At 40.3% G+C, this 14,364-nt stretch overlaps 1 protein-coding gene and 1 long non-coding RNA gene across 3 annotated transcripts in view; one reads left to right on the forward strand and one right to left on the reverse strand.

Annotated features, from left to right (window-relative positions):
* The first annotated feature begins 1,766 nt into the window (after positions 1 to 1,766).
* LOC102457509 (uncharacterized) lies at positions 1,767 to 7,236 on the forward strand. Its single transcript, XR_012901987.2, has 2 exons — positions 1,767 to 2,148; positions 6,963 to 7,236. It is a non-coding gene; the product is annotated as an uncharacterized LOC102457509 (long non-coding RNA).
* Positions 4,123 to 14,364, reverse strand: part of SNX10 (sorting nexin 10) — a 60,670-nt gene continuing 50,428 nt past the window's right edge. For both annotated transcript variants that reach the window (XM_075922175.2, XM_089776654.1), the window contains 2 exons: positions 6,905 to 7,120; positions 4,123 to 6,471 (listed from right to left, as the gene is read on the reverse strand). In XM_075922175.2, the coding sequence (XP_075778290.1) occupies positions 6,390 to 6,471; positions 6,905 to 7,120 (298 nt within the window). In that variant the 3' untranslated portion in view covers positions 4,123 to 6,389. The remainder of the gene's footprint in view (positions 6,472 to 6,904; positions 7,121 to 14,364) is intronic.

A 14,364-nucleotide genomic window follows, 5' to 3' on the forward strand; every position in this document is an offset into this window, starting at 1 on the left:
ATAAATCCTTCCCGATTCATTGTGCATTTGCAGGAGAGATTGTGTCTTACATTACTCCATGACACAGGGCCTTTTGGCTCTTGTTGTTCCGCAGAAAGGCCCCATTTAAAAGCAGCCTGCCTGCCACAGCGAAGTGTTAAATGTCACGCTTTAGATTTGCACTTTTCTGTAATTGCTTTTGTTTTAAAAAAAAAATAAAGAGCTTTAGAGATGCTGGGGGAGATGCTGGTTAAGGAGTGGTCCCCCTCAGAAAGCTGCTGCCTCCTCTGATACACAATCTGACACCCCAGCGATAACTGCCACTGCTCATGGGGGGAGGCCAATCTATCTGTCCTTTGCTTTGTAGCAATTGATCATTTTCCTTGGCTAAAAAGGTGGCCAGGTTTGGAGCTGACTGGGTTTGGGGCTTTTTGTTTTATGCAATCAACTCATTAAGCTTTCTGTGCCTAGAACCTATTCTATAATCTCTGCCTCCTAGGAAGACTCCCATACAAACCAGAAGGATTCATCTGAAGAAGTGGGTTGTGACCATAAAAACTCATGACACCATCTACATGTTTTGTTAGTCTTTAAGGTGCTGCTAGACTATTCGTTGTTTTTTAAGTTTTTCCAGAATGACCCTGTCTCTCTCTCTCTCTCACACACACACACACACACACATTTAGTGCTTTGTTGGGAGGGCTTGGGGAACAGATTGGTGGAGTCGAATGGGGACATATAGCTGCGGCTCAGCTTTTGGGCCCCTACATCTCAACTACCCTGGCAGGGTCTCTGCCTGGCAGCGCCTCCTCCGGCCGCCAGGTGCATTACACGCAGAGATACCCCACGCCGGTGGTGTCCAACCAGTTCTGAGGCTACTGAGCTAGCCAGACTCAAGCGGCCAAATAGCCACACGTGGATAATGGCTAGCGTGTTGGACACCTGGGCTCTAGGCCCAATAGACTCAGGCAAGCATAGAGGTGGGAAGCAGCTGCTTGCCCCTTCCCTCTTGCACAGAGGCGCTGCTCTCCTCCCAGCTGACTCTCAGACACCGCCCTCCCTTGCAGGCACCAAGTTTGCTAAGATAATGCAAAGGCAGGACAGACACGATTGCGCTGGCTTGTAAGATGAGCAGCCTACCGAGGCTCTTTTGCTAACGTTTTACTTCGGGGGGGGGGGGAGGGGAGGAAAGCCACCACCCAGACCATCGGTTGAAGCCCTTCCACTCCTGGGGATGGGGGATAATTCCTGGGGGCCCCAAGTGTGGCTGCAGCTCGCTGGAGCCCTGAAGATTTGGTGGGAGGAGGGGAGCTGGAGGGCAGCAAACAGGAAAGCGCTGGCGATGCTCTGGCAATCGCACCGATTGGGCTCCGAAATGGAACTGCAGCCAGGAGCAGGCGCCCCCAAGTCCAAGGGATTACACCGGCAAACTCCCCTCTCATCCCGCTCTCCCAGCTGCCGCCCCTGTCCCCCCTGGCTCGGAGCCACCGCCAGCCTGCCCGGAGCCCGGCCGCCGCCTGGGGCTTTGCATAACAAAGAACTCCCTCCGCCCCGCGACGGGCAAGCGCTGCAGCCTCCCTCTCTCCCAGGCTGGCTCACACGCACAGCCCCCCGAGCCTTTTGTTTTACAGCCACGGGCGGGGGGATACATTTAAAATAAATCAGCTGCGCCCGGGAAATGTCCGATCCCTGCAGAGCTCCCCAGGCACCCCCCTAACCCCCACTCTCCTTCCTCCACACGCCGCGTGCCCCCTGCAGCTCCTGGGGCGTTTGCATTGGTGGGGGGTGGTGGTCCAGCCCCAGCTCTCAGGCATGACTTTGGGGTGCTGGTGCTTGGGGCGGCTGAGAAGCTACAGTGCTGGGTCTCCCTCCCCTCCCTCTTCCATCCCCCTCCCCCGCGGTTGCCATGGGTTGCGGTTGCTACGAGTTACCGGATCAAGGCCGGCTAGTTTCTTTACCTGACAAACAGCCCCCGGCAGAGCCTGGGCGCATGGAGGCGCCTGGAACACACACACACACACACACACACACACACACACACAGGCGGGGAGGGAGGCAGGGAGCGAGCTGCCGCGAGAGCCCCCTGCACACACAGTCAGTCTCTGCTTGCAGCTGCAGGAAAAACTACAGCAAGTGGGGTGGGGGGGAAGAGAGGATGAAGGCCCTGAGGTAAGAAACTAGCAAAACTCAACTGAAAGTGGTGCCAATGTTGCCTCCAGGAGCAAAGGCGGGAGGCACGGGGGCGGGGGGGGAGGGAGAAGGGGGAGATGACTAGGCACTTGTTGGAGTAACTTTTCGCCTCTTAGCAGGGAGCCAGATGGCTAGTGAGGGGGATTTATAAAGTTAGAAATTCATGGCAGGAAAAGGTAATTTGAAAGCTTCACTGTGGCCTTGGGAGAGAGCACAGGCAATGAGAGGAAAGAAACACTGGAAGTGTTTGCGCTGCTAGATCAATTGGTGGCAAATGTCAAAACTGGTAGAACTGCGTTCCTAACAATTAGAAAAAGTTTTAGCTACAATATCAGTTAGGGAAAGGGTTGAAATGGAGCCTTGTATAGGCAAGGGGAACTGGTTACTAAGATAAAACTACAAAGAGATAGCAAGGTTCTGGATAAAATATTTGGGTTGGTAAAGTTTTAGTTGCAGGTTTTTCAATATGATCTTCAGTAAATGTGTTCATCTGTGCCTTAATACATGCAGTGGTTTCCTCATGGTCCAGAAACTGTTTTGTATTTGATGCCAAACTGCAGATGATGGGGTTAAATCTATATTGTAATTGCAAACTTAAATTGTAAAGGTATCAATAAGGTATTATTTAACTTTCTACAAATCACACAATAAAATAGCAAAACTGCAAACCACACAATACAAATTATATGGTTTGCAGTTTTGCTATTTTATTGTACAATAGCTTCTGGAAAGTTAATAGGATAGGAATTCTTAAAAATATGTACATATATGTAATGGATGTGTGTCAGTTCAAGAACTCTAAATGTTCCCAAATACTTTGAGTTAGGGTCCTTTTATAAAAGATTATTCATTCATCTTCTAAATATAGTTTATTCAGATAGGCAAAAAAGCAACTTAAAATTAAAAAAAATATTCCTTAGCAGGTTAAGATAAGTCTACTTTTCTTGAAGTATTTTCTTAAGGCCTTTCATGAGAAGAATCAGTCTTGACACTGAAAGTACTGAATTCCATTTTTGTGTTTAAAAAGATGTAGGATTTTAAAAGTAATTTTAAAAAACAAATCTTTTGTGGTAAACATTGATCATCGTTATTGATCCTACCATTGTTATAACTACTTAGAAATGTAAGGGTTTTATTTTACCATTCTTTGAAAAGGTTTCTTACTGTATATGCTTCCTGTATTTTACAAACAGATTGTCACAAATATAATTGGATAGGTTTTTTGGAACTATATTAAAAAGTATCTTCAACAAATCACAAAAATATTTCAAGAAGCAAAAATGTAGACTTAGGAAAAGATAGGCTTAGAATTTAGAAATGTGTGCTGGGGAAAATAAAACTTAATGTATATAAAAGCTGTGATGTCTATTACTGAATTAATTTTTTTAAGAGAAGATTTTTGTTACTTTGTTTATAGAAATGTTTCAGATGCATAATAAGTAACAGGTTGTTGGAATACTGATTTAGAATATCCTGAAGTTAATTAAATGTGTTACAATTAAAAAATATAAGGGACTGAGGATATTTGTTTACAATATATAGCGCACACAAAATATTTGAGAAACTGTAAAGTGTGTAGAATACTAAAAGTAATGAAAAAATAAATGTAAATGGATTTTAAAATTAAATAAATCTTATTTACAAGTTAAAACATAAGACAAAAATAACTCGTTTAAGAATGTTCTGTTCCTACTAAACTGTCTTATAAAATAAAGAAAGGTAAGAATTTTAAGTAAAACAAAGCAGCAAAGGAGGAGCAATTCAAGCAATATAAAATTTTTGATGCTGAGAGAGTGAGGCATTAGAAATCCTGATGGCTTGAGAAACCAGACAAATGTCACTTATTGTCAAAAAAACAACAAAAACATGAATCAAAAGCACCAAATGAAGAGTTTCTTGTAGAAATCAAAATAATATTCACGTAGTGCTAAAAACACAGCAAAGGCTAACCAAAATGTTTAAGGAGTTTTATATTTAAATTTCACAAAATAAGAAATATATCCTAAAACATTTACAGCTGTTTTCTTGGTCCATAAACTCTAAAACAGAATATTCTTCATTATCATTTAACACAAATATTTCCACGAGTGCTAGGTATATAGGGAACTCAAAAGAGTAACATTTTAAATAAATTTCCATGCAGAATAGTACAGATGTAACTGTGAAGAGTGTGATAAAGCTAATGACAATACAATTATTCTGAATTGCAAGTATTTATCCCTGCAACAGTTTACTTTGCAAATCTTCCTTAATACAAAAAAAGACAAGATCCCTGAATAACTAAATTACTGAAAGTAGTTACAATGGTTCTTCAACTCTTACATTTGCTTTACTTTTAGACAATCAGGATGTGTGTTAGCAGGCCACAAAATATAAAGTGCATTCAATGATCTACAATGATCAACATGAAACAGCAAAACAAAACAAACATCTTCAAAAATCCAACAATATGGTAAACAGTAATGTCCTTCTCTAAAAATTATTCCAGTTGCAGTTTTTGGTCATTTCAAGATTTTTTCCACAGAAGTTATGGGCAGTTTTGCTAAAAAATAAGTTTAGCAATGAGGCAACATCTTCCAAAGAAAAGTCTTTTCTTTATAATAGTAACTACCTTCAAATTAGTTTGCCATAACAACTTGTTGCTTTGATTGTTATTGAAAATGATTAATGTTATATGAAAATATTCTGTTGTCCATTCTACATAGAAGCAGAGATGGTGAAGAAATACATTTGTGCAATTCAAAAAAACTGAGCAAAAGAAGCAGATACTTATGAAAGTGCTATCAAAGAGAAAATTGGTTCAGAGTAGTTACTTAAGAGATGGTACGTTAGTCTTAAGCTGTTAAGACACACCTTTCTAAAACTTCACAGATTCCTAGTTGGATGCTTTAAAAACACATCCAAACTAACTTATTAGCTGGACTAATTATAATGTATTGTTTTTGTAATTCACAGGCTAAAAGATACTAGCCATAGTGTCTATATAAGAGACAATCCATACTGAACCTGAAATTGCAGCACTGAAATCTATGGGAGTTTTGCTATTCTTTCAATGTGAACAGGATTTGACCTACTGCTTTTTCTTTAATAGGAGTTAAACATATAATATAAATAAACATTGAAACAATTTCTATTGACAGGCTCTGAGACAAGACAACTCATAGTTGTTGCTATAAAGAGCAAAGTAGATTATAACAAATGTGTTTGTGGTTAAAAAGTTGTGTTTAAGCCTGCCATTTGCCAAAAGGAAAAAAAATGCCAATACTTCTATGTACTGACTACAGTAAAAGTGAAATTAAAACCTCTAAAATTCTAGTTTGTAGCCTACAGCTTAGAATTCCATATTCGAACAATGTATGATATCTATGTAATGATCATCCTTTTGGAAAAATAGCTTCACTTCATTTTAAATGTTAATTTAGAACACTAGCTAACATTTTCAAACATGGGTCTCTGAAGTTAGATACAGTACTTAGTGTGAAATGATGGCTCCATCAATGTCAGTGCAAAACTCCCATTGAGTTCAGTGGGGCTGGATTTTATGCATGATTTTCACAGGGAGGGAGCAACCATTAACTCCCACTACTTTCCATGAGAGCTGACGGTTTTCAGCACCCCTGGAAAACATGTCATTTATTTGTGCGCCTAACTTTTAGGCACTTATGTTTGAAAATGTTGTCCTCTGGCTCTTGGGAATGATAAGAGCAAGTTTTCCATAAACACTGAAGAAAGACTGTGGGAAGATAGTCTATATCTCCCATTGTAAGCAACAAATAGTACAGATTTTGTTTTTCTTAAGTCACCTCGCTATTTTTAAAAGTTAATACCCTGTGGTCTATATGACTTCATTATCAATGTCACACAACTGTTTAGAGTCAAACTTCTCCAGTACAAAGTACACAAAGTTGCTTTAAGTGTATTTTCATTTGATACACAACTTTTAAACTAATGTAAAATACCTTCATTTTTTAAGATCTAAATTACATCATCACCAAGGGAAATATTTCATCAGCCATACTTCATCAGGCAAAAGAGCACCACTAGCCCAATTTTTATCAAGATCTGAATGGCTGCATAACCCTAAATGTAATAGGCAACATGTAAAAATAAATCAGTGCAGTTTAAAAAAGCAACAAACAGAAAAACTGTTTCAAAGCTGTGGTAAATTGAGAGGGGACATTATTTTGCAGTTCCTAAGACGGCAATATACAAATGATTTTTCAGGATTCTTCAGGGACTGTGCTTGCTTTACATCCATGTGAAATGCTGTCATCACAACTGTGTCCAAGCCCAGAGGATGAACTACAGAGAAGGAGAGAAAAAAAAAATAAAGAAAGGAAATTGGTTTTCACAACACACTCAAAGCCTGAGTAACAGAGGAGAACTTTAATTATCTCCAGTCACAAAGAGAGACAGGAAATTTGGACTTTTAATTAGCCATTTGGAGTGCAGTTGGATATTTTTTTTAGCAAGATAATTTAAACGCGAATAATTCAAGTCTGACTAAATGAAATTCACATAATCAGAATGCAGATAATTGAATTTCTACTGCATTCATTAATTCAGTGTGGAGGTGTGTGTGAAGACTTCTATGATGAGCTGTCACAGCTCAATAAAATCTCAGTCAATTAATTTTTTCATTATCTTAGTATTACATCAACAAAAAAGTGAAGTCTGTGTATGTATATATATATATATGTATGAATATCAGAAAGTAGGGAAGTAAGAAAGTAACCTCTCTGAATCAGACTCTGCATCATTTTCCCCTCTTTTTCTCTCTTTATCTTCAATAGGAAAACGTCGTTTCAAGGAGGCAAACTTATGAATCGCATCAGCAACAGAATATTTTGTCTGTCCAGATACACACGCCTCGATATCTTCTGGACTTAGCTGAGTCTGTAAGAAGAGGTGAAGTCTACTGTCCGAAAGCAATAATGCATTTTGTAGGATCCTTTAAAATAGAGAAAGGCATAGAATTACTAGAACAATTCTCAATGCTGTCCTGCTTTTAAATTAATCTCAAATTAGCCTCAGAATGCACTGCACATAATAAAATGATTAGGTATGTGTTACCTTTTTATTACATTATCTAGAATTTTAGGTGAGTAAAAACATGAAGCTAATAGTTAAGAACATCTGTTATAAGAATAACTTCAAGGGTGTTTCTTCCATTTAACCATCTGTTATTACCATGCGATTCGATTAATGATTGTAACGGGGGCAAAAGCACATGCACTTATGGAAATTTGGTCTACATTCAAGCACGGTCTATATTTAAAAAAAAATACTAAACTATTTTATAATTTCTATTGCCTCATTTCTTTTCGGGGAGTGGAAGAAAATGGAATTTAGAAGCATGAAAAGTCAGGACTTTGAAATACCTGAGAAACAGAATGTGTGTGCATCAATAAAAACTAAGGGTACATATTTACACTTTTATATATGTTTATATAAGGGATAATAAAATGCCATTGATGTACACTAATTTAAAATCTGCTTGTAAAATTCAGTAAATTCTGAAAATACTTTTCACTGTAACTACTTTTAGAAAAAAGTCTATCTTTAACTACAGTTTATATTTCTGAAAATAAGCCTTCAAGTGTATTTGGCATAACCTGTTTAATCACATGAACTGTGTAATCCAAATACAATGCATTTTACAAAATCTGAAAATTAGAAGTTAATTCCACAAACAACTGAAATCTGATTAGTATTGCTACTCAGAAAAATGCAACACTCTTGCAATATTTGTATAAAGAATGAACTGCACACTATGTCAATTCTAAAATGATTAGCACCAAACAATGAGATCTTTCCTACAAAATGTTGGTGTGCATGTGCAACTTTACTCATGGGGGTAGTCTTTTTGAACTCTGTGGGAATATTCAGCATTTGCAAAATAAAGGCCTATGAGAGTAACAACTAATACTGCTTGCAAATATTTAAGCAAGCCAGAACTGTTCAGAAGTAATCTTAGCCTACTTTCAACTTATATAGGTTAGTTTTTAGTTATCAATATCTTTTGCAACGATTTTATTTAGCAATATCATCTGAATATAATTGGATACAAGGCAATAACATACAAACTGGTGAAAACAAAATAAATGAATAAAAGTCAATTGTATTATAAATCCATGAAGTCTACAACAGACTGGTTCTTCCAAGACTAATCACAAATTTGGACTATAATATTTTAAATATATAAATGAACTCTGAAAACTGTTCTCCATTGTGACCAACATAGAGGTAATATTTAAATAATGTAATATACTTAATTTTGGTTTTTGGGTTAAAACAAAGAAAACTAAGACAAGATCCAGATATAACTAATTTTGGGGATATTGTATGTGACTGTACACACACATCTGAAATTGATAAGTGTGCCATGATGAAAAATATTTGCAGTGGCCTATAATGATCTACCACATTCCATGTGAAATTATATGAAAGAGAGCAGATGCTGCATATTGTTCAAGATAAGCACATTTTAAACATTAATAAAACCCTGATTTTACTGATAAACCTACCAATAATTTTCTTTAAAATAGATATCAAATGTAGTATCTTAATATCCATGCCTTCAAAGTATGAATGCACAGTACATTTAAAAAAACCAACCCTCAATCTAGAAGAAACCACCTAATAGAGTACAAAAATGAATCAAGCCCCAGAATTTACTAATCCACACACTTCCCTCCTCAGTAGCAATAGCTTCATGAATACAGTTTGAAAAGCCATCATTCATTGGCAACTCTTGGTCAATGTGAAATCCCAAACAAGAAATGACACAGGCATCGTGAAACAAAAAAGAAAAAAACCTTAATCATTCTACACAAAAAATACAGATTTGTAGTGTACATTTTGGAGGAATAAACTCGATCCTTTTGTTTGTTACCTTAAAATAAATCTTACTAGAGTTTACTTTCCAGATTTAAAAACAGGTAATGAGGAGATTCACATTTTCGCATTAACGTGTGCATTTCCAATTCAGAGTAATATAATAAAAAGCCAGCCCATTAAATTCCACGTGCCTACTTTAGTTTCCCTCAGGATTTTTCTGTGTTGTAGCTTTCTGCCACCCAAGCTAAAGCACAAGTAACTAACTGTTCATGAGATTACACTATACTTACAGCTTTGTTGCTGTTTGAAATGTATTTTATTTTCTTTATAAAATAATGGGTAATCTTTAAAATTGATTTTAGACGGTTTGAGGCTTTACACCACAGAAGTAATGAGCACTAATGTCAATGATATCGGACACAAATTCATTTTAGCTTTATTTCATGTCCAGTGCAATTCTACTAAGCCTTGAACTGCTGAAGCACTATTATTAACTTGCTGGTAACCTAACACATAGGAACAACAAACAAAAGTGATAAGAGTACAGGTTGATCAGAACCTCAAGGCTACTGTCCTTTTTTGGCAGCTATAATTCAATTTCCAATTTTACTTTACATTGGACTCATTTCACAGTTATTTCTCTTCTGCTTAATAGTGCCATCTGGAGGTTAAATTAGTGAAGAAACACAGAGACGAAGAATTAAAGAAGCTGTTCATTAAACCAATGACACATCATGCATCTATAAGGAAAACATTTAGAGCTCTTTAACCATTGTAAGTCAACGTGTGTGCAGTCATATAAGCACTCTTCACCTAGGTATGCCCTTGGAATGCCTTGTCTACCCTTTAAGTGAGAAATTACAAATTTTGCTTTTTTTCCTTCTGCACCAGTCACTTTTATAGCTTGGGGATGTGATTAAAAAGCAATCGAAATAAAAAATAGTGTCTGCACTTTGCATTTCTAGCTTTTTGTTTTTATATTCAAAATATTCATCCCTCCAAAACAAGATTAAGCATGATTTGTCACCCATTATTATTATTAGAGTAGCACTCAGGGCCTCAACTAGGTATAGCCTCACTGTACTAGGTCCTATACAAGCACACAGAAAATGACTATCCCTGCCCCAAAGAGATTACAGTCATCTCAAAGAGAAGACATAACATATACATGAGACAAACAGTGAGGCAGAAAGAAGTAGGGAAGTACGGTGAAGTAAAACATACAATTAGGATGCTTTAGCACAGACTAACTGTGTGTACAATTTTTTAGGCAATCAGCAATTTTCACAATGTTCAAGGAACATCTGACTGTTCATTACTGAAAGTACCAACACAGGAATGAATTCTGACCTCAACTGCTCTGGTGCAAATCTACAGTGAATAGATCAAAATCTGGCCCACAGTTATTTATAAAAAGTCACAACTCAGGCTGATAATTCTAGTATCTCCTGAAACAAATTGACTAGGCAGATTTAAAGGAAAGTCAAACTTCTCCTATGCCTACCTAGGATAGAAATTAAGACCCAAATTAGGGATGTTAAATTTAGATTAATAGGCTAATCGAATAGTCTATGCAATTTGCATCGACTATTCAATTAGTCTATAAGGGCTTTTGCTATACTTCAAAGGCGAAAGCCCTTATACGGGGAGCACTGGGCCAGCAGGGGACTGATTGAGTCCCCCTTGCTCACCGCGGTGTTTCAAAGCAGCAGCACTGTGTGGAGCTGGGGTCAGCTGGACTCCCCAGATGGGCCCCGGCTCTCTGCGGTGTTTCAAAGCAGCAGCGTTGTGTGGAGCTGGGGTCAGCTGGAGTCCCCAGATGGCCCCCAGCTCCTTGTGGCAGTGCTGCATAGAGCAGGGAAGTCCCCAACCCCACAAGGCGTTTCAAAGCGGTGCCTCATGGAACCCAGGATCAACGGGGAGTCCACAGCTGACCATGACTCCATGCAGCGCTGCCGCTCTGAAGCTTCTTCTCCTCTGCCCCCGCTGCTTCTTTCTGATAGAGGCAGCAAGGAGGATAGAAAGTGAATAGTTGACTAGAATATTGACTATCCGATAAGCTTTTGCTTATCAACTAGTTAACTAGTCTTTCACATCCCTAGCCCAAATCCCGCAAACCTTTCCTCACATGAATAACCATTACTCCCACAGAAGAACTACCTATATAAATAAGGATTTGCAGAAAGAGGCCCTATGTGTGAATAAAACCTTTTTTATTTGTTATACAATCTTTGCTTGTAAGCAGTCTTGAGAAAAGTTTATGCAGACCTTCACAGAAAGTGAGCATAAAATACAAAGCCTTGCAACCTGACCCAAACCTGATGAGACCTAACTATAGGTGTTAGGGTGAGGCCAGGTTGGGGATAAAATGAGTTGACATGGTTACAGTAGGTTCAGGTCAGGCTTTAAAATTAGGTCTGAGCAGACTGGGGGCAGGCACAGGGTCACAAGCAGTCATAGGGACAACACGGCAGGGTAGCAGTAAACAGTCCTTTGCCTGAATGGGCCAATGGTGGAGCAGCTGCTACCAGGAGAGGGATGCTGTGTTTGCATAAGTTGTTTCCTTCCTTAATACACGCACACATAGTGTGGGGTTCAGATGTGAGCAAACAGGCACAACATGGCCCCCTGGAACTCCCACACTAGGTGCTGCCTGCCCTTTACCTCACTACTCCTGCCCAACTTCAAGGCTTTCATGGGCCACAGAAGCAGACAGGCACCCCCAAGGATGTTAGATACCGTGTAACTGAACAGTCATGTAACTATGGGTGGGGGCGGCAGCCAGTGCGCTCCTGGCCCCACTCTCGGGGAGCTCCCTGCGACCCCACAACGCTGCCTCTGTATCTGAGGCAGCAGCGCGGGGTGGCAGGTGGAAGCCAGTGTGCCAGGGGAGCCAGTTTAAAAACCAGCTCCCCATGCAGACTGGCTGCCTGCTGCCCCCCACTACTGCCTCTGGTAGAGAGGCAGCAGCCCTTGTCCGTGGGGGTCTACGTTCCCCACAAACAGAGGCCGGTCTGTGGCAGCATCTCTGTCTGGGGGAAGAGAGTCCAAGCTCCCAGTGGACAAAGGCTGGTCCCCGGCGAGCTCAGACCCCCCTGCGGACATGGGCTGCTGCTGTGGACCAGCCTCTGTCTGAGGTGAGCCTGTGTCACTGCAGAAAGAGGCTGCTTCACGGCACTTCCCCTGCCTCCAATCTCCCCTTCCAACTGCTGCCTCTGTGGAGCTGATGGGAACCAGCTTTTAAGCTAGCTCCCCACAGCAATGGCTCCTGTCTGCCCCCCATCACTGCCTCTGTAGGAGGCAGCAAGAGGGGAGGGGCAGTCAGGTCCGCGGAGCTGGCTTATGTAGGGAGTTTAGTTGAAAGCCGGCTTCCCACCCATATTGGCTCCATCCTGCCCCCTTCACGCTCTGCACTGCTGCCTCTCTATCAGAGGCAGCAGTGCAGGGGTGAGGGAGGGGCAGGCGGATCCAGTGCTTGTGGGGAGCCTGCTTAAAGCCAGTTCCTCACGGGTACCAGCTTTGTCTCCCCCTGCCACTTGATGCCTCTGATACAGAGGCAGCAAAAGGGGGGGGGAGTGCGTGTAGTTGATAAGATTAATTGATAAGCCCACCCTGCACTGTCCCCAGGCCCATGTCCCCATCTACTCTGCTGTAGAGCCAGATGGGAGGTGGCAATAGAGGAGAGAAGGGAGAGCTGCCCTATGCCTGCCCAATGGGTCTGTCTTACCGCATGCCTGCCCCGGTACTGAGGGGGACTGAGGTCTCACTGTGGCATGAGCAACCCTGGGCTTCTTGGGGCAGCTTCAGAGGATGGAGTGGCCATGTACCAGGTTAGTGAATGGCAGAAACACCTGAGTCAGTTTGAAGCACCCTGGACAGGCTGCTATGCTAGTTCCAGCTCCTGCTGCTGTAGGTCTGACCTGAGAAGGCCTGATTATAAGGGCCACGGTCAGTTATGAAAATGACTCTGCACACTCAGTTTCAGGGTGGATTTAGGTAAACTGCAATCTAGTTAGATTTGAGTTGACCTTTGAAATTAGACCCAACAGACCTCCAATAAAATTCCACTTGATACACAAAAGAAAGCATATAGTCTTTGAGGAGAGATGCTGCATTCTACGTGAGGAATGTTCCCTCTTCCAAGCTAAAGAGAGGACATTTACAGAAGGCAAAGCGTGTTGTTTCTTATTTGGACAAAGGCCAAAATCTGGTTTTCTTCAATGTCATTTTATTAGGTATATTATACACTGTTCTGCTGGAGGAGAACATATGGCTGAACAGTACAACTTAATCCTAACTAAAGATTTCCTGTATCTACTGTAACCTAATACAATGACAGATGCACACTTGAATGTGTGTGGAACTCTGATTTCGTTTTCAGCAAATTTACTTTGCCAATTTACATCAGATCATGAGAGGGGAAAAAAATAAAACCTACCAGAAACAACTGATCACAGCCTGTGTTTTGGTGCCCTCTATTGAGCGCACACAGCTTCAAACAGGGAGATGGGAAATACAGGCCACAGTCAATAAAATTCTATTTCCTCCTCTGCAAAATATCCTATATTTCCATATACTCTTTAGATAGCTAGAGAGATAAGATAGATAGGATAAGACAGGTAAGATGGATAGAATGAGGAAACATAACAAGCCAGTGTGAAAAGCAGCAGGTGCTAGTTGGAAACATGAAAGAGAATTTAACACAACAGAGAAGATAGAAGGGGCTCTTCCAGATCCCACACTTCAGCACAACTCACTACATCTGAAACATCTGGAGCACTCTATTCAGAATAATGCTAATAAGAATGATGGGGCCTGATGCTGCATCTCTTATTATGTAAGCAAACCTTAAAATCAGTGGCCTGGTTCAATATTGCCTTATACCTTGTGTACTCATTTACATGAGTGCAAAATGAGTGTGCGGTACAATCAGATCAGAAAAGTAGTGTTTAATACCCCCTTTGCACAGATGGGTAACAATGTACCAGATCCAATGGGCATACACACAATATTTATGCACACAAGACGGGGATGGAGAATTAAGAACTGGTTTGGCGAATCAGCAGTGAACTTCTTAAAACACTGTTTAAATCTATTTCCATATTAATCTCATGAGGAGATGTAGTATTATGCGTGTTTCCCAGTTTTAATTACCAGGAAGAGCCACTCTCAAGAGATTACTAATAGGTATTTACCTTTTTTTTCTAAGCCACACGCTGGTATGAGAAAGTAACTCCAGTTTCATGTAATTAAAGCAAAATAATGGAATGAAACTTAAATAAACTAAATTGCTTTTCGTAAATACATATTGGAGTTATAATAAATAGAAATGTAAATTATGACTGTAGGTAACTT

This window comes from Pelodiscus sinensis, chromosome 2, assembly GCF_052426305.1.
Source record: "Pelodiscus sinensis isolate ZL-2025 chromosome 2, ASM5242630v1, whole genome shotgun sequence".
Classification (NCBI taxonomy): Eukaryota; Metazoa; Chordata; order Testudines; family Trionychidae; genus Pelodiscus; species Pelodiscus sinensis.